The sequence below is a fragment of the Spodoptera frugiperda genome, chromosome 28 (genome assembly GCF_023101765.2).
Source record: "Spodoptera frugiperda isolate SF20-4 chromosome 28, AGI-APGP_CSIRO_Sfru_2.0, whole genome shotgun sequence".
NCBI classification, from domain to species: domain Eukaryota; kingdom Metazoa; phylum Arthropoda; class Insecta; order Lepidoptera; family Noctuidae; genus Spodoptera; species Spodoptera frugiperda.
Window position 1 is genome coordinate 41209 of NC_064239.1, and position 21345 is coordinate 62553.

At 42.7% G+C, this 21345-nt stretch overlaps 1 protein-coding gene across 4 annotated transcripts; it reads right to left on the reverse strand.

Moving 5' to 3' along the window:
- Positions 1 to 1370: 1370 nt before the first annotated feature.
- Positions 1371 to 21096, reverse strand: LOC126912681 (protein phosphatase 1 regulatory subunit 14B). 4 transcript variants are annotated; one of them, XM_050705962.1, is made up of 7 exons: positions 17157 to 17442; positions 6053 to 6257; positions 5761 to 5922; positions 5050 to 5175; positions 4589 to 4717; positions 4472 to 4513; positions 1371 to 4248 (listed from the first exon to the last, which is right to left on the reverse strand). In XM_050705962.1, exons 2-7 carry the CDS (start codon positions 6173 to 6175, stop codon positions 4207 to 4209), a joined length of 624 nt encoding a protein of 207 aa, XP_050561919.1. In that variant the 5' UTR covers positions 6176 to 6257; positions 17157 to 17442; the 3' UTR covers positions 1371 to 4206. The 4 variants fall into 4 exon arrangements, with proteins under 4 accessions (XP_050561919.1, XP_050561920.1, XP_050561922.1 ...); XM_050705963.1 differs by lacking the exons at positions 6053 to 6257; positions 17157 to 17442 and adding an exon at positions 20959 to 21096; XM_050705965.1 differs by lacking the exon at positions 6053 to 6257 and having other exon boundaries at positions 17153 to 17437.
- Positions 21097 to 21345: the final 249 nt, after the last annotated feature.

Sequence of the window (21345 nt, forward strand, 5' to 3'; positions counted from 1 at the left end):
TTATCAAATCCCTAACCTCCAAAAGGCCGGCAACGCATTTATAACACTCTTCTGGTGTTGGTGTTGCGGATGTCCATGGGCGTGGTTGGTTTGTCGTCTTTCCCATAAAATACTTTTTAAGTACTTAAGTGTTTTACCGGTTAAGGTCCGGAAGATGAAATCATTTATTAATGATAACAACAAATAGTTATCAGAAAACTACAATTATTGCCCGAGGGCGAGGGTAGATCGTCATGTAGCTACCAAGTTCCCGGCAAGAGTTGGAACGAGGTGGTCTTTAGTCAGTAACGGTCTGGCGCTCTTTCCCGTTTCCAACCGAGACGGAAGGATACAATAGTCTCCACAAAAAAATTTTGATACTAAATTTTTCGCATCATAGTTAATAATGTCTCAGATAGGTACTTGAATCTAGCAATTTCGTAACATTTATTCTTAATGGCAGGCACTTTAAGAAATTAGATCCGATTCTCCTTTCAAGGCTTTTCGCAGACTTTAAATTTTCGAGAAATATCCAAAAGCCTTGAAAGTTTTCGTTTCTGTAAAGACTTAATACTATTATACTCTTATTAGACATAATGTATTTTAATCCAAATTACTTTCGACGACTAATGGTATCTGTGGGGACTTTTGTTTTGACACTATTCCATTAATGGTGAACTCAGATTCAATCAAAATCCTTTTCTTTCCTTATTTTGGTTATTTTAAATTGAGTAGGTACAGTTTTGATATTTACTTACCTGACTAAAAGTTGATCGAGTTGATGCAAACAATGGCATTAAAATAAAGTCATAGAAAAAATTATTGGAATTCTTAGGTCGTTTTCAGATATTCGAGCAGAATGTCTAAAACATGACGTTCGTTCATCACTAGTACAAGTTATTGCCTTTAAATATTTCCTAGAACAACAAAATTCAGTCTTCTCTGTCGTTACTCTTATATGAGGCGCTGATGCTGATGCTACCGCTACTCTTCTCATGGAACCACCTCTCGAGAAGGGGACACACGGTCACCCACCACTCGACCCACGATCATAATAACCTTTATCGTGATGAGTAAAATAGTCAAAGCTGTAAAACCTGACGTCATCCACTGGTTCTATTTATTTATCTCGCTTCTTCGTTCGCTTCGCAACAACTCTGTATATTTACTGCAAGATTTGTTTTAACAACCCCTTATCGACAGTGCATCAAACATCAATAAAACTGCAATCGTTCAAAATTATTTTCTCACGTCGCATCCGTTCTGATACTGAAAATCTATCAGAACAGCAAGTGCAACTATTGAATGACCAGTCCAATAGCCTTTACCATATATGTCAATGATGTTTACCAAGAAGAATTACTTAGGTAGTAACTAATTAAAATCAACAATGTTTTATTAAAATTATTTATTACAAAGTAATTACAATTGGAGACCACCACACTGAACATCATCGAGACTACTAGCTCCGCTACAAATATTGCAACGATAACCGATGTAATTGTATTGGCAGTGGCGTAGACCGACGTAACTATGCCGAGGTCCGGGCCCAGGCTGCCCAGGCCCTTAATTCTAACACTTATGGAATCTATGGAGGCAAGACTGACAGCGTCAGCTCTCACAGCCAGTTACATAGCGATATTGCTCGGATCCCGTCTGTATGCCTTACCTATGTTATACATACGTATAAGTTCTTAGTACGATATTAAGGTGCAATGCAAGTCTTAATTGAGTTGAAAACGAACAGTGGCGATAAAATGGGTGGGGGCAACTCACGCAACACTCGCTTAGTTTAGTATAGTAGGTACTAGCCTTCGCCGGCGTGGACTTCGGACCAAGGCTCGGATACCGGTTTAATTTTCAAACCGTTATTATGTACTTGTACGCAAAACCTTTACATTGGGTTTCGTTCACGAAACCGGTTTTTTTAAACCGGTATTTGGAACAGTATTTTCATAAAGGTTTTTTCGGATTAACCGGTTTAGAGCAATAAAAACCGGTTAATACGACGCACATCAAAGAAACGCCGCGCGCTGTTTAGCTTATTTCAATAATAATATTTCAACGCGTGTACCGACATGCCCCTCGTCGAATAAACCGGTTAATTTAGGTTAAAATAAAGTTCTTTAATGTTCACGTTCTTAAGAAAAGTTCGGAGGAAAACCGATATAAACCGGTATTAACCGGTATTTTTTAAACCGGTTCCGAGCCTTGCTTCGGACTTCAAAAATGGAGGAGGTTCTCAATGCGGGATGGCATAAGTAGGAGGCCGAGCGATGTGACGGAACTACGGAAGGGACGGACTCGTAGGCATCTCAAATGAAGAGCTTGGTCGCCGAGCTTTAGTTTATATGTTTCGCTGCTAATTCTTCTCATGACGATATCTCAGAAACTATTCATCTGATTGATATACTGTGAGTGCAAAGGGTAATTTTAATCTGCATTCAAAGCCTAACTAACATAATCATTTGAATAAGGATTACTAGATACTGAACTAAAGAAAATACCTTAAAAATAACGTAATTTTTGAAATAAAAAACATAAAAGTGATTCTTGTAAACATTAACCGTAAGAGATAGAGAGAAATAAACTGTGTGTGATAATAGTATATTATGCCATCGCGGCCTCGTATGTTGTTTTTATACATTTTGAATTTGCTAGTACATAACTATATTTTTAATGTTCGCGGCGTTCGTGAAGTTTCCAGTTGGCGAAATTTTTTGCGACCTTTTCAACATTTATTTCTGTATTGCTGATAATTATAATTTACATAAAAGCATAATAAACTATGTATATATACCTAAACAATGTTTTAAATTAGAAATCCGTTAAATATTTTTCCAATCGATCGCTTTCAAAAGAAAGGGGGTGCACAAGAGTATGCTGCCCCGGGAGTGGAAACAAACCAATGCCACGCCGCCACTGCGTTGGAGCAAACACCAGTCAATAATTTCTAGGTTTCACGATCCTGTAATACTTAATGTTCACTGACCCATTCAATCAATAGGTACCCGCTATACAGTTGTGACGTTAATGTACCTATATACTTATGTACATACATTACATTTATATCATTAGGAAGTTATGTTGTCGTCTGCTCCATTGCGAGCAAGCAACATTTTAATCATAATCTATGACATTTTATCGCTGTGCCAATTAGGGCTCAAACATCTGTGGCACGAGGTATCTGTGGCCTTACTCAACTCGAGCTGATTCTTCCAACGATGAAGTGTTAAGTTGGGTGTACCTACCAGTATGAGTACTACCAGTAGGAGTCTTATTAACTTACACGTAGTGAACAGTTATTGCATATGAATAAAGTAGTATTTTATTTGTTAGCTTTGTCTACCTGCTAGTAGGCTGCATGTAAGGCGTAGGTTAAGACATCGACGCATACAATCTGTGAAGTATCTTCACTAGAACTTTAATACTAAATTCCAATTAACTTGACGGCTCTCACAACTGTTGTAGGGCTGTAAGCGCTTCCCAATAGATCTGCATGAGCGCGCGAGTCAAGTCTGGCAGAAGTTCAACATCGAAATGTTCAGTAAAATTGTCTGGTAATCAAACGCACCTCCAGATTACACGAGCACTAGAGCACTGAGTCAGTCTCGTAAGTTTAAATTACACAAAGCAATCTCCTTGCTATATATTCAATAGGTACGTCACACAAGCATTAAGATTAGTATTATTGCACTCAAGATATTCTTACGCATAAATTAGAACGAGTTCCCAACGTAGTGTCGCCGCGCAGGCTGCCGCGGCGCGCCACGCGGCACTACGCGATGTATAATGTTGTAACTATATTTATATCGTACTTTACAATACTTTCTAACATAACTATCCTTACATAATTATTCTCTTGTAGCAAAACAATGGCCTGCTAAGATTCAGCAAACAGAGAATCCGTGCTCTACATTAGGTCTAGGTACACTTTATCAGCCACGAGTCCGCACGCGTCGTAAACCGGTGCGAGGTCGCGAGTGTCGGTACACAGCCAACTGACAGACCAGTGTGTTTGCGCTTGGGTTACGACATTGTGTACCGACAAGTGGCAATATTAATTCTACAAGAATTACATAATGTAACAATGACACAGAAGCGGGCTACACCCGGCCGGTGCGAGCTCACGTGGTCGTGGGCCGGCGCTGCCTGATATGTGCGCCGGGGGCTTCGGCTAACGGTAGTCCACTCCTTAGTCAGCCCAATGAGATTTGGTTCCATAATCTAAAGAGTTTTCGCTTTTTCTAGCAAATCATTTATGAATTTCTGAAAAGAAAAACAGTAATAAGTCAGGTATAATGTAGTAGTAGTACAAGTGGGAACCAAACGTTGCCGAAACTATATCGAAGTTGCCAACAGCTACAGCTACCTGATGGCCACCGCAATGACTTCGCCGTGTGCTAACAGATCTCCTCTGCTACGCTTTGAGATCATGGCTATGGCAAGTCCTTCTATTTAACCACCTAATTAGAGACATGTAAATACTTACATGTACATCTTTTTGAGGTTTTTTGGCATCCGCTAGTAAAGTCTGTAACAAGAAATAATAAGCATGTAGTAGAGCACAGAGCGAGGGGCGCCGTGAGGCTGCGAGGCAGTGGCGCACCGTGAGATGTCGGCGGCGCAGCTCGTCGCTGTCCATGTCCAGCAGCTCGTCGATGTCCACCTCCACCTCCTGCGGGGCGCACGCCCCCGCCGCGCCCGCCGCCCCCGCCGCGCCCGCCGCGCCATCCTTCTGTAACCACAACCGAAACTTATAATTACAATTAATTTCCATACTTAACTTTAATTTAATTTTCTATGTTAGTAAGTTTCAATCTGCTACTAGTAGTTAAATATATTTTTTATAGGAACCCAGGTATGGTAATATAGCCTGCTTATATCTCTGCCCATTTCCAAGAGGTGTAATTTTTTCCCTAAAAAATAATAAAAAATAGACAGGCAGTAGGCGGCAAGTAAATGTATACAATGATATGTGTGTACATATGTAGACACGAGTGTCAATAGTGTTGCAGCGCAGTAACAGTGTCAGTGAATGAGTGAGTGAGTGAGGGAGGAGCCACTCACCGGCGTGTCGTACAACTTCTGCAGCTCGTCGTACAGCCACATCTCGACGGCGAGCCTTTTGCGGATCAGCGCCATCTGGTGGCTCCCATACTTGGCCGTGAGGAACTTCTCGCGCCGCTCCTTCACCTGTGGACGACATTTGATGGTCACTCGCAATGTTATTCAGGCCTCGTCCGGTAACCTCATCCACACGGAACACACCAGAAGCGTTATTTCACGCCGGTTTGTCTGCGAGGCCGTGGTATGCCTGCGGTCGATGCAGCCTATTGTTGCCGAAGCATGTCTCTCGCACGTGTAATGTTTAATCTATACCTTATCTACATTTCTTTTACGTAATATACTGAGTTTGTGTTTGGACGCGCTAATCTTTGGAACTACTGGTTCGAATTGATAATTATTTTTGTGTTGCCATTTGTGGTGATAGTTATAGCCCATTTATTGGGGAAGGCCATTATCAATGGGAGCCGAGCGGATGGAACCGGCTAGTATACCATATAAGACCATATTAGATCTTAGATCCATTATTCGAATACGATATTTCGGAAACTTTGTTAACTTTTTATTATTTGCCCGTGACATTTCGCTGAACTTAATGGGTACCTATCCAAGTTAAATACCTCCCGCAGTAAGACACAGCGCTACGACTTAGCTGTTGCAGACGGGATGTGTGTGAAGTTGGTGAGATTGTACACGGAGTAGTGGTAGAGGTACCTCTCCTTTGTCGCTGAAGTTGACGTGCAGGCCAGACTTGGCGGGGGAGCGCTCGGTGGGCGAGAGAGCGGGGTGCGCGGGGTGCGCGGGGGGCGCGGGGTACCCGCCCGCCGCCACGCCGCACTCCATGCCGCACGCGGCCGCGCTCGCACTGCTGCGGTTCTGAAACGTTAATGACCAAGTGTTAGCTGCAGCTCGCGGGCCGACCACTATTGTAAGCAGACACAGCGACGCCGTCCGAACTGGCATTACGCGGCATATGTTGGTGTTTGGATACTTCCAGCTGTATTACCATCTGTTGCCCTCTAATGGCGAGGGCATGCAATGTGAGACGTGGTTGTACCGCGGCCGCGCGGGTTGTGGGCAAAGCATCAAGGGACTGCCTTGCCTCGGTATCGTGCTCCAAATCCGACATGAGACTGCACACGCACCCGGCCACACGCGCGCTGCCTGCGCTACACTAAACCAGATGGCCTCGCGCGGTTCGATGTCAGTACCTACGTGTACAACAAGCACTTTATGGTCCAGTCATTTGGTCGGGAAATGGCAATTCCATTTTGGTTTTTTTTTGTGAATATTGGCTATTTCATAGATTGTGATGTGCTATTTCCGAATTTCCCCCACTACCGCCAGTCTTGGCAAAATTAACATGAATAACATCACGCGACCAATAACAGGTTGTTCCAGTGGCGTAGCGTGAGTGTCGGCCGCCCGGGGCGGAAGACAATTTTGCCGCCCCTTATTTAGGTATTTTAATTTAATGTATACTATACATTCATCATCATCAGCCGAGAGACGTCCACTGCTGAACAAAGGCCTCCCCCTTGGTCCTCCACGTAGAACGACAAGTCGCCACTTGCATCTATTGACTCCCCGCCACTCTGACGATGTCGTCGGTCTACTTAGTGGGAGGTCTGCCCACGCTGCGTCTTCCGGTCCGCGGTCGCCACTCAGTCACCTTCCTGGCCCAGCGGCCATCAGTCCTCTGAACGACGTGGCCTGCCCATTGCCACTTCAGCCTGCATATTTTGAGAGCTATGTCTGAAACTCTTGTTCTTTGGCGAATTTCCATGTTTCGGATTTTGCGCAAAGATACTCCGAGCATAGCTCTCTCCATCGCGCGCTGGGCGACTCTGAGCCTTTCTAAAAGGCCAGCAGTTAGGGACCATGTCTCGGTACCGTACGTCATCACTGGCAACACACACTGGTTGTACATCCTGGTCTTCAGACACTGCGGGATTTTTGATGAGAAGACTTCATGTAACTTCCCAAACGCTGCCCATGCGAGTTGGATTCTTCGGGCGACCTCTTTCTCGAAGTTGGACCTACCTAGCTGGATGATCTGACCCAGGTATGTGTAGTGGTCTACAACTTCGAGTATATCGTTCCCAACGATAACCGGTACAGGTGCATCATGGACATTTGACATGGTTTTTGTCTTGTCCATGTTCCTTTTAAGGCCCACCTGTTGGGAAACGGTATTGAGGTCGCTGAGCATGGTGTTCAGGTCTTCCAGCGACTCTGCCATTACGACTATCTCATCGGCGAAACGGAGATGAGTGATGTATTCGCCATTAATGTTGATGCCGTGTCCGCTCCAGTTCAAGAGCTTAAAAACGTCCTCCAGTGCGTTCGTGAACAGTTTCGGAGATATCACGTCTCCCTGTCTCACGCCCTTCCGCAACTGGATTGGCCCCGTAGTCTCTTCCTGGAGTCGGATACGGATTCATAATAGAGACCTTTTCGGCAAGAACAGTCATAAATCAGAGCACTCCCCGTGGTATAGGTGATAGAAAATGCACAACGAAGCTACATATCTACGCATTGCCAAAGTGTTAAGTCGGTTTTAAATTTCCTGACACTCAACAATCCGATTCGCACGCCGCTGAACGCGGTCCAGAAGATGAACCTGGTACTGGGGTGCCCCCGCCCACAGATGAGTAGTATTCCATATGGGGCCGAACCTGCGCCTTATATAGAAGCAGGCGATGGGCTGGAGTGAAATACTGCCTTGATCTGTTGAGCACACCAAGCTTTTTCGAGGCTAATTTAACCTTATCCGCTAGATGGCCACGGAACTGGACGTCGCTCTAAATGTTGATGCCAAGTATCCCAAATATCCGGCTCGAAAAGCAGGAGTAGAAACGGGGTGGTTTTTAGTCAGTAGGTAAGAGTCTGACACTCCTCTCGCCTCGCCAAAGGCGAGAAAAGTCTTAGGAAGATTTCCAATACCGGCTGAGGCAGTCAGGGGGTACTTTGAAACTGACGCGAGACGACCAACGGCAGTTTAACGGCAGTCTTAACGGTAAACTCACTCTTAGTAGGGTTAAACTGGAACAAATTAAGTTCACCTCAATCTGAGATTCTCCGCAAAGAAGTCTCGATTTCAGACACAAGTCTGTTTCGGTTCTCGTTGACTTTTTCTCAAGAAATGTTAGCGCGGCGCCGGTATAATAGGCATCACCTGTACTGTCATCCGCATTACAATGAATGCCGCAAATTTGCAACATATAATTGATATGGATGAGGAACAGGGTAGGTGATAGCGTTTACAGACAGAGAGTCGGAGCAGTCCCCGTCGACAACGACCTAAATGCTTCTGTTTGCAAGGAAGCAGTAGACCCATTCGCACAATTTCTCGGTAAGCCCATAGGAAGAAAGCTTCGAAAGAAACGCTTTATGCCAAACCCGGGCGAAGGCTTTCGCCACGTCCAAGCTCACTGCCAATGCTTCCCCCTTAGATTCGATCGCCTGTGCCCAACGGTGTGTCAGGTAAACCAGAAGGTCCCCAGCCCACCGACCTTTACGAAAACCGTGTTGTTGGTCACTGAGTAGCTGGTGATCCTCTAGGTACCGCAAGAGCTGGCAGTTGATAGTGGACTCCATTATTTTCGAGAAGAGGGAAGTTATGGCTATCGGATTTGTTCGATCGCCTTTTTAGGAACCAAGGCTCGACTCTGTCTAGAAGTTCTCGGGGCAGGACCACTCGTTTAAGGTTCCATCCCCACTATCACTACTTTCTCCGATCTCTAGTTGCGAAAAAAATATAAAATGGTTGAAATATTTATAAAAAAAAATATATTTATTGTTTAAAATTTGCCGCCCCCTAAAAAGTGCCGCCCGGGCGGGCCGCCCCTGCCCCCACTACGCTACGCCACTGGGTTGTTCACAATATTTCCTCTCCCATGCGTGTTACGAACTGTCGTACAATTAATGTAACATTAAACTTATTTAACATTAAACATTAAACTTATTTAGCTATAACATTAAACTTATTTAAATTAAGAGACAAGAGAATTCTATAATTTTTGTATTGAAAACTTAAAAAAAAAAAATCAGTAGTGTTGTGATACGCGCGCCGGCGCCGTGACACAAAACTACTGCCTCTTGGAAATAAGTAAACACCGGCCAAGTGCTCGTCGGATTAGGTGGTGGAATGGTTCCGTCCCATTGGTTCAGTTATTCATTCGAGTTTAAACAAAATTAAAAAAATGTCTTGTATCGGAAACTCTTTAAAAGCGTTTGGTTGTTACGGCGGGAAAGACATACATCTTTTTTTTTTTTTTAATGGGACAAGCCCGCCACAACCTCCCACACCGCTGCAACTCCTGTAAGCCAGGATCTACAGTAGATACAACCATGAAAACACCGGAACATTGAAGTCCGGCAAAGACATACATCTGTCGACAACAGGTTCACGATGTTACCAATGCAAACATATTGTGTGAAGGAGTCCCGGAGTGCCGGAGCCCCGGAGTGCCCGCGGCAGACTATGAATATTAAATCAACAAATTTCCTTTTTTGTCATAAGTATGAAATGTTAATTATTAAGTAATTTAAGTACGGTACCTAGTAAAATTGTCATGGCGGCCCATAGGTCAAGAATCAACGTTTTTCAAGCACGAGGGTGCGGGTTCGAAACCTGGCAAGTACCAAGTACGAGTTATATTATTATGTACGTTGTAAGATTATTTAGACGTCACTGATATAAAAATAGGCGAAGGAAAACATCTCGAGGAAACCTGGCCGTATAACTTGCTTCTACCTTGAACAAGCGAGATGATTAATGCTGATCGTCATTCCTTCTGCGTATGGCAAGCTTAATAGTACATAGATTAGTATATCACAAATTCTCTCATAGTAAGGATTATGTCTTTAAAAATAAAACTTTGCCCCACTCCCCGGCCGCCGTGCAGTTAAGTTAGTATGCATATATTATAACTTTCATGGGAAATACTAAATTAATTATTTTAGTTTTCGGCTTACTCGCGTAACTGTTTGACGAGGCACTCGACAAGTTTCAAGCCATGCTAGAGGCTCATATTTATGAGCAGCATTCCGTGACACGACGCGGCCACAGTCGCGCTGGCTACTCGCTACACTACTCGAGTCACCCTACCCTCCTACCCCTTAACCCTACCTTCATTAGTCTACATTTTTTACTTGTGTAGCGACAAAATACTATAACCCTAGGTAGCTCGTAGCGCGTAGCTCGTAGTTCATAGACAGCGAGTAGTTAGTTCGTAGCTCGTAGCTGGTAGCGCGTAGCACGTAGCTCGTAGCACGCGTGTTTTTCACGTGTCACGAGCTACGTACTACGCGCTACGAATTGTAGTGCATGCCAAATTTTATCCAGCTATTAAAAAAACCGAAAAATAAATCGTTTTAGTATGTTTTTTGTGTTTCTTAGTTTACGACTGGTTAACATAATTATAGTATGATGATAAAACTTGACTTTTACCATTTGTTAAAACTTGTTCCTTTTTAAAATAACCATCAACATATTTAGTTTTCACTGCACGGTGTGATTGGGCAACCGGCTGTCGCACAAAGTGTCGTGGGTTTGTTCCCCGCATGGAACAACTATTCGGTGTATGTATATGTCAAGTTGTGTATTAGACAATGTGTAGCCAAAACGTCAAGTTTTACTCAATGAAATAATATATAATATAAAGTAGGTATACGTTTTATCATCATACCACCGAATATCGAACTGCAAAAAACGTAAAATTTCATCAATTTAGAAACGCCCACATGAGACGTAAACTGAACTAACGAGTCGAGCGAGCGGAAAGAGGATATAATAAGGATAACATCTACTCCGACTAAACTTCTGTGAACGTCTTACATTGGATACAAACCTGCTTTGACTGCACGGTTGGTGCGGTGGCTGGGCAACTGGCTGCCGCGCAACGGGTAGCGGGTTCGATTCCCGCACGGAGCAACTCTTTGTGTGATCCACAAATTGTTGTTTCGGGTCTGGGTGTCATGTGTATGTGAACTTGTATGTTTGTAAACGCACCCACGACACAGGAGAAAATCCTAGTGTGGGGCAACGTTTTAATAAAAAAAAAAAAAAAAAAACCTACGGACGTAAAACGTATGGGTACGCGAAACTACTGTCTGCCTACTACGGTTTAAAAAAAATGATGCTTTAAACTATTTCGATGTGTCAACAGTCTCAACCCCATGAAACAGTTTAGGAAAGCCAACACTAACACACGTGCACTCGTGCATTCGCGGACGGCGGCGCGCACCGAGCGCGACCGAGCCGCGGCCGCCGCGCGCCGGAGGGAGGCGACATCGGCAGCTCGATCGATACCTGTAGTGGCCCGAGAGTTGAAAGGGTTTCAGCCAACAATTACACGTACTACAGGTCCTCTACAGACGGGCGATGACCTCCGTCCGCAGACGTCTGCCGGAGTGCCGCGCCGCGGAGGAAACAGGGGACCTGTCATACAACGGGCGTTGCGCTCTATATGTCGCGGCCACATCGTTCATTTACCCATTTCTTGAAAGGCTGCCGGGCGCCTGCAGCTGCCGTACGCACAATATCGTTTTTAGATGAAACAGTAACTATGCCACTTGCATATGTCATATTGACTCGGTATTTTAAATTGATAGAACATTATCAATTTAAACTTGAAAATGTTGCCGAAATACATAATCCTGACCGTGAACCCCAGCTCCTTCTACACTTACATCAAGGAGCAGGTCGCCGCCGTGTAGTCCACGAATGTGCTCTTTTTACGGTCTGAAGTCGACCTGATGATGGAGCCAACAGATTGTCGAGAGAACTTCTCAACGGTTTGCAGTAACTACCCTATGTTTGAGCTTGTAGGTATCATTTGTATTGATTACAACTTTGTACCGATCTAAATTATAAGTGGTAAAACGGATCCATATAGGTCGATACTAAAAAGAAAAAAAACTACGTTTAAATAACCCAAAGACCAAAAATTAAAATCAAACAGAAAGTTAAAAGTAAAAAATAAAAAGTAACTATTTTTATAGTCCGCACAATCTAAGTAGTCAGTTCTGGCAGTTGCCGTGCAGGGGCAGGTAAATTAGATCGGTCGTAATTATGGCCGATACCGAGTCATATCGAGTAGGTAACCTTAAATAATGAGAGCTAGAAAATATAATAATCTCTCAAGAACCTCCGAAACAGCGTGAGACTGCGTAGAGCTTCAACGATCCAATGACACCAAGACTAAACGGTTTGTGAAAGATCCACACCATTATACACAATATCAAATATACCTATTGAATAAAACAAAAATATATATTACACGATTATGATATTCTTTTATAGAATAGGTGGCAAACGAGCAAACGAGTCACCTGATGGTTAAATATAAATATTTCAACGAAAATAAAAAATTAAAAAAGTAAGTCTTATTATTTTGAAAAAGATAATAATAATGAAATTAATCCAGTATTAAATTCGATGGGATCAGTTTTATGTTCCTTGACCACAGATGAGCTGTACCTAACGTTGTAGGTTGTCTAGGAATGTTACAGACATGCGGCGCGGCTGTTATAATGCCGTATTTGTTAAGAGTATTTAAATTAGCTCAAAGAGAATAATGCACTTTTTGGCTTAATGCTGCTGCAGCCTATTTTGCTCATTTATCGTATATTGTCAGCCAACAACATAACAAATATTTGGTTTAAATTAAGTCATAAGATGTTCATAAATAGTTGTAGCGGTACATAGACTGGCAAACGTCAGAGTTGACCTCTAGATTGTGCCGACTTATAGTGCTGATGGGTTACCCACCCACTTACAGGTCAGAAATCGGTGCCATAAGCTCATATCAAATAATAAAACTGAATGGTCACAAAATTGTAAACAACTCAATTTTAGGTATATATTAAACTATGAATAATTTTGTTTTACTAATAACCTATCGGTGGGTGGGTAAAACTTAAACTAGTAACTACTAATAATGGTTATTTTTTATTTTTTTACATTTTGTTTGTTTTTAGTTTTTTTGAAGTCGGTTTTTAAACTTATATTTTTTAAACGTATTTATTACATGTTCGTTTAATAAGTGCAATTACATCGTCTGTGGGCCGGCGGCCTGAACTGAACAATATAATGCTTAGGTTCATGTGTAGGGTGTACACTAACACACTGGTACACAGTGTTGAGATGGTGTAGTACCACGAGCACTACACCAGCTCGAGAGAAACTCCTGCCAAATAAAAATATCGCAGTGTCAGTCCTTGTGGTCACTAGTTGTGACCCGACACTGGACGCACGCTGCCGTACCTACCTACTCTCTGGTAGCAGGCACGGCAACTGGAGAATCTGCGGTCAGATCAGACAGTAGGCTGTGACTAAATAATTAGAACGTCGTATGTTTGGCTCACTGCCTGCCTAGCTCAGGCCGCCGCGTCACATTCTTATGTACAAGATATTCAGTGATAATGATAATACCCGCAACGTTATCATTATTAATCACTAACAGATATGGCAAGTACGTCGAGCGCCGCGCCGCGCGCCCGGCCTCCGGGCCCGCTGTAGCTCAACGCTCAACACAGATTGCCCTTAATCTGCTATTAAAATAGTTGCAAAAGTGTATATAATTATTTCACATTTTTACAGGAAATCAATCGATACTAATATTTGATACAGTAGCTAAACATTTGCTCTTTTGTACGAATGTTTGTTGTTTGTACTGAATTTCTGTGTAACGAACCGATTTCAAAAAGTATTTCACCATTAGGAAGATGCACACTTACTAAACAATTTAAAGACTTTCTGTGCGCCAGGGTCTGTTCTCCGGAACTCCCCGGACTTTCACAGCCGGCATATTATGAAATTATTCTATTAACTATTAATTTATTATGAACTACACGCTTGTACTTAGTAGACGAGAATCCCGAGTTAATTAATTATTATGTTATCGGCTTACTCACGTATTTGTTTGACGAGGAACTCGACTAGTTTCAAGGCATGCTAGAGGCTCATATTCATGAGCAGCATTCCGCGACTCACGGCGCGGTGATTGTCGCGGAATGCTGCGTCAAACAAATACGTGAGTAAGCCGCCAACATAATAATTAATTTAGTATGTCTCACGAAAGTTACAATAAAATCCCGTGTTACTTTATTACTACTATATGATATGGAATCCTCATGAATCCACATACGAGTTGCTCCTAGCAAATGCAAATAGTCTTTTTTCTTCTGGGTATAAACTCTTTAAAAGTTATTCGGGAAATGCAACAAATCTTAAATAACAATTTAAGATTATTACAAAATGACTCGCGGAAGAATCTATACTCCTGAACAGAATAATGAGTTCCTTCGTATCTGGCGCACAGAAAGCATCAGTTATTTGCTATACAGTCAGTAGATCTAAGTCTCCGTTACCGCGCACGATGACTCTCTTAATATTCTTAAGGTTCCTGGATCAAACCGTGATGCCTTTTCCAGTGTAAGAGTTTTGTAATGCACTTAATTTCTACCATAGATACATATATATCATATACTGTTGGTAGATACTAGTAGTTACGTGTTGTTACACGTGGGTATAGCTGCTGGTAAGGCATACGTCGTGTTTAATTGGATTATCAGATCAAATTAGGCCAAGTAACTAAGTGGTTGATACGCGCGCTCCGACATTTAGTCCGCGAGGAGCCAACTTGAGCGATGAGGCCGGCATCGCCAGCCACAATTCCAAATCCCATTTTATGGTTAACCGTAAAAAACTTAAATACAGATTCCACAAAATGTACATTTTGTACAGTTGGCTACAGCCAACAACAAAAGGGTGTACCCTATTATCTAGACACACGGCAGTGTGTCCGCCAAGTTCGAGCAAAAAAACCGACACACCGGCCGTGGGTTATATTACACGAACCATTTCGGACGCATAATGTTTATCGACTCCCTGATATTGAGCTAACAGTTAGCTGAGAGAATACCTCAACGATTTACAGAAACTTGTGTTTGGACTATATCTATCTATATCTTTATACCCATGTAACTTAGTACATAATGTATAAAGCTGAAGAGTTTGTTTGTATGTTTATTTGTTGAACACGATAATCGCCGAAACCTCCGGAGATTAGCGTGTACTTAGTTGTATTAGTCCCGGACCGGAACTGTACTACTGAATTGATTTAAGTTGGACGAAGTATTCTGTGCCATTAGTTATTCTATTCGTTCGAGCAATAACCAAACGGCATTAAATCCACGTTCGTTATACAGGAACACACCGCATATATTCATTTTAGGTATTTTGGTTTTATAGCAGCAACAGAAATCATTATCTGCTCATGTTATCGCATCCACATTATTATCTATTAATATTTCATTTTGGCCCGTAAGTGTCCAGTCTTGCAGCGACTCCTGAGCTCGAACTGTGATCGCTTTACACACTACACGGTTCATGATATGCAGAATGCAGCCTGGTGTCACACAGATGGACAGAAGTCTTGGTAATAATATGGCTCCATTACCCTTTAGGTACGGAACCCTAAAACAGTGGTACCTACCCGCCTCACCTTACAATCACTTATACTATTTCATGATGATGTTGTTATTTCAGCAAGGAAAGTATCTAAGCGTCACTAAATAAGGTCCAAAAATGGGGAACTGATCGTTGACCTGTGACCACTTAGTTATCACCTACCTAGCTAAAATACCTACTATTTTCATAAACCGACACTAGCTGCACCAGCTCTGACTGATACGTATGATATGCCACACATGTATCACTACAATACGATGTGTTATCTACTTGGCGGCCGCAGCTGACGTCCGTCCCCTCGCCTCGTCTGACGGTATTCACAGAAATGTAAACAGTTCCGAGGTTCTAAGCAGCGTTTATTCCGGACAGATCATTCAATTGGTTTACTGGACAGTGCGTGACTGATGTTGATCCCGTAAATAAATACGTTAATAGTAGGTATTTAGTTACAATGACGCATTTCATATTCCATTCAATAATAACTTTAGGAAATGGCTTCAGACGTCGCTCGTCGTCGAGCTACGCGAAAGACGTCACGGATGTGATCACGAGGTCATCATTCCTTAATTTTAAGCGATTCACAGATCGACGCGAACTTCGCGATCTTATGTTGGTACTTACTAACCTAGCAACTCTAATTTTTCAGAAATAATGGGCGAATGACTTCAGCCTAGGCACTCGGCACTCATGAAGTCATGACAAATAGAGTAGGTATGTGGTAGTACGTAATTCTGTGCCTATTATTAAACACCAGGACTTAGTGGTATCGGTTCTATTGAAAAGGGTTAATAGGTACGTACTTAAGTACCAGCATAGGTACTCAAATCGCATCACATCACATACACATTGTTTCGAAGCTACAAGTGCCTAACCTTAATTTGTTGTACGAAAACACCGTTAAGTAGTATTCTGATTTATTCGTGTACCTAGTAGTAGGTATGTTACGCGCGAGTGTGTTGCTCACTAGTCTTATGTAGTTCGCGAACGATGAATGATTAGGAAACGTATCTTCTAACTGTACGAAAAGAAATGTGTCCGACCACGGATTGCTAATCGGTCAGTCGGTCTATTAGTTCGCGTAGCGTTCCGCTCCGTACGCATACGAACGACCCGAAAGAAAGAGACAAAGGGTACTATTTTATAACTGAAAGCATTTCAAGAGAGGGAATAGGAATCTGTTAGGGAGTAAGCCGTTCGTGAATGATAATGTTACCGACCGACGAATTCGTTATTGTAATGAATGTTATGCCAATGCCATAAGGCCTATTTTACCTTATTCTCTATAAAATCACCTAGACTTGTGAGTGTCGCGGTGAAGTTTGAATTATATGTATGACACTGGCGATTGACATTCAGTTTCGCGCCATTTTCAATCGCAAATAATACTACCACACAGCTATTAAAAATTGTGCTCTTTCTGAGGTAAAACACCGAACTATGATGTCTTTCAAAAGAGTAACTAATTGGTAGATTATTCGTTCAGCAATGTACTGACCGAATCACAGCTAATAGAACTAATACAAGTGAACTAGTTCACTGACCGAACTGAACTAGTACGGAGCGATCTTTAAAGTGACCGAGCAGGCACAAGACTATTGCTCACAATGATCTTAGTTCTTCCCGTACCTACCGAGATCGCGACCGCGGTCACTGCCCTCGCTGGCTCCCGGGCACTGTTGATCGCAGTTCCTTGCACGGTGATCTCAGGCCACCTACACCTCACACCCACGAATACTTGCACACAAAATATTGAAATCACCACACACTTCACACTGCCCGCGCAATACGTGCAGTGCAATCTCACGGACAACTGACAATTTCATAGAAATGCCTGAACAGTAAACACAATAGCTTCAAGTGGCGCGCTAGACTCAACTGCGTGCGCGTGTAGCGAGACGAGTTCACCCGTTAGGCACTAGTGAGAACAGGCGAGGTAGCGGGTAGCGGCGGAGGTGACGGCGAGCGGGGCGCCGCGCGGCGGCCGGCGGCGTGGCGGCCCGCGGGGCGCGGCGCGAGGCGAGGTCGCGCGGCGCGAGCCCGCCGACCGCGCCGCGCACAGCTGATACTACGTATGGCTCGCCTGCCTCCATATTATAAACAAAGGTGTTTGAAAAGGTACGAAGAATCGTCGTCGTCGACGATACCAAAGTGTAACACCAGTCAGTCAGCAAATACCTAATCTGGCACTCATGGCCAATGGCTCTCCGCATCGTGGTATGCAGGTATCTAACTAGGAAACTAGCATACACACGCCTATTATATGAAAACAAACTTTTTTTCATTGTTTGTAGTCTAAGAGCTTTAATGGCAGGCAGATAGTTCATACAACGTTCTTTATGCTTTGTCTCGCCCAAAGTGGTTATCCAGACATCGTGAATGTGAAACAGGCCCTAGCCCTAAGGATACTGCCTGGGTATGTAGGTACTAGGTACTCTTCTGTGGACAGTTTGAAATTGTGTTAATATGGGTAAGTACCTACATAATTACATATTCTTTATACTTTTAGGGCAAGCGAAAATCATCCTGATATCTCCCGCCTTGGGTGAGGCAGTATGCTGGCGAGAGCGGGAGAGTCAGGGCACGTCAATACTTGGTGGTTACTTAATTATTGTACTACAACAGATATATGTAAAAACAAATAATTATTAAGTAATTATTGACGTTTTCTACCTTGGGCGAAACGAGAGGGAGTGTCAGACTTACTGATTAAATTCCTACTCCTGTTTTTCGAATCCGAGCTGGGTGCTAAAATATATGAATGGGTTGAATACCCCAAGCAATAAAAGCCTGAAATATCAAACAATCTCGCAGTCAACATATGTGTATGCGCTCCCTAGAGATACATGTAATATACATACATTGCATAACATGATTTCCAAGAGCAAAACTGAAGTGTTTGGCACATTCCTGGAGAAACGCACAACTTTAGTGTTCTGTGCACGTGCAGGGGACGGTTTGATAACAAATCAAACTCGGGTTTTGGCTTGGGTTGTCAGATCCACACTGATGATATTCTGGACAATTCTAGGGCCACGAATGGAATCTGAGTTTTGGTTTCCCATCCGAAACTAAAATGTAAAAGTAGGCCTTCCCGCGGCAAAAAAAATACGTTCAAATAACAGATAACATTGCCTTTGCTTGCTAATATATCTACAAAATAATCCGGGTTCTACTAATAATACTTATTAAATACTGATTTACAATTACATTAACATTGTAAACAATCAAAGAGTAATATAATATTACGGCCCCGTCCGTCACCTGTCCCCTATATGTTACATACATACATACAGTGTAGGACCTGCCAGGCGGCGGTGTTAAGACTGCACACTGCGTGTATTATCAGCCCGTAATAGTCCCGCTTCTGAGGAAAGGCACGTCTCACATGGAGAAGTAATGATGACCAACCACCAAGCAAGGTGGATTGGCGATTTCTAATCTATATCTATATCTATACTTATAATAAATCTGTAGAGAGGTCAATTCTGTACATGAAATATATTTCCAAAATATACTTATAATAAATCTGTAGAGAGGTCAATTCTGTACATGAAATATATTTCCAAAATAACTATCAGGGGGTGATCGATAATGACGCTAAAAATGCAATCAAAAAGTTTTTTGTCTGTCTGTCTGTATGTCTGTATGTTCTTTATAGAAACAAAAACCACTCGACAGATTTCAACGAAACTTGGTACAATTGTTCTTCATACTCCTGGGCAGGTTATAGTATACTTTTCATCACGGTACGATAAATAGGAGCAGAGCAGTGAAGGGAAATGTTGGGAAAACAGGAGAACTTACTCCATTTTTTAAGCTTCTGTCGCGTGTGCAGCCTTAATGGTTAAAGCTACACAGAAATCATGTATGACGGAAATGTTCTCCTTAAAATTGTTTAAAAAATATTCCACGACAGCAAATGTCTATCTTTTATGGTTGACTCACAATAACACGTATAACTCCCGATAGAACACTCTCAGTCATTCATTCATTCATGTTATAAGAAATCTGTTGAAGGGTCAATTCTGTACATTGAAAATATTGAAAGAATAAATAGCAGGGGGTGTTACTAGATCGATACCAAACCCAAATATGTGATTAAAAATTGTTTTGTCTGTCTGTCTGTCTGTACGTTCAGGCATCACGTGAAAACTAACAGTTTGATTTCGATGATACTTGGTATATGGTATAATTATACCTTATTATTCTGGTCATAAAATAGGATACTTCTTATCATGGAAAAATACGTAAATAAAAGTATTTTTCAGTTTTATTCTACAGAACGCGAGCAGCAGTAGCTCAATAGAGGGATCTCCTTAATTATTATGGGCCTCGCCGTATTTGGGTCCAATAGATATTTATAAGATGTCATTGTCAGTGTTACTCAAAATGGAGAAATAAAACTTCCACGCGAAGACCGACATCCGCGCGGACGGAGTCGCGGGCGGAAGCTAGTCTATAATATAAACAAGGTTTTGCGATGGTTGCCTTCACCATCTACTTACAATAAATATTATTATCAGTGAGTGTTGTCTAATAAAGTATATGTAAAATAATCTTAGAAATAGCAAGCATGTGCTGCTCGGAAAATGTCACATAGGTACTTGCCAGGATCGAACTCTCTTGCATGGCATGAATAGCGCGGCGCGGCGGTGTGGCGGCGGGCCCACGCTACTCGCTACGCGCGGTACACTCACGGTATAAGAAAACTCTGCCACGATCAACACTATTTCGACATCACCACTGAAACTTGTGCTAATGTGTAGCATTGTTAAATTTCGACAGGAATCTAGTGGAACAAGGTGTGGATTGCCCAGTTGCCCTTTGTCAATGTTCAATTATATTATCTAACAGGCGTGATATTCCAAGGGTGCACAAAGTAGAAGTTCAGAATATGTCTATGAATATTTTTGTAACATCGTCGCTAACTGTGCCGTGGGCAGCCGAGGCAGAGGTGGCAGAGGTGCGCGAGCTGGACCCGAGCCCCGGCCGTGCCCGCACTGCCCAACCCCACCCAGCGCGCCGACAGCTTTACGCATTATTTATTGTATCCACATTACTGCTCTTCACGATCACTTTAATCAGAACACCTTCAAACAGAAACAGTCCAGGTATGCAGCTGCATGTGGCTGAACTTAGCTTTAATGAAACGAATCAAGTTTATTGGCTAAGTACACCTACTTATTCTTATTTATCTATTTGCTATAATGAATGGGCCTCTAGATGCGCGTAAATCGCATCAGAATTAAACAGGTAAGTAGGCACTATATGAGATGTGTTTAAGCACGTTAATTATATTACGAAGGCGACATATTCCTGCAGTCAAGGGGACTGCCGACTACACAATAAATATATCACTTTCTGAGGGATAGAATCACTGCCTGGAGCGGGCGTTCTGGGGCGCTCCGCGGTGGCACGGTAGAGGTACTCACGCCGCTCCTGAACTTGAAGAACAGCGACATGAAGGCGGAGCGTCGCGCTGCGGCCGGGTCGCGCCGACACTGCCGCGCGCCGCGCCGCCGCGCCGCCGCGTCTCTACATATAGGTACTTAGTGCATATATATAGGGACTGCTCCTAACTCCTAGCCTATACCTACTTAGGTATAACTGTACCCTTCACGCCTTCACTTTATTTACGAGACAAAACATTATCACTGTCACTCTCCAATACCTAGTAATAAGAAAAAACTTAAAATGCGAAATTAATTTTCTAGTATTCGTAGTACCCTCCTTATAGAGTACCAATGTATTTACTAAACTAATTACATACGGTACTATTGTGTGTCGTGTTGTGACTTGTGAATACGCTGAAACTGCTA

Excerpts from the sequence above, each read along its gene's own strand:
- LOC126912681 (XM_050705962.1), bottom strand. The coding sequence starts at position 6,175 with ATGTCGGATTTGGAGCACGATACCGAGGCAAGGCAGTCCCTTGATGCT. Across the intron at positions 5,923-6,052 it reads CCATTAGAGGGCAACAGATG|AACCGCAGCAGTGCGAGCGC; the intron begins GTAATACAGCTG and ends TTAACGTTTCAG. Across the intron at positions 5,176-5,760 it reads ACTTCAGCGACAAAGGAGAG|GTGAAGGAGCGGCGCGAGAA; the intron begins GTACCTCTACCA and ends TGTCGTCCACAG.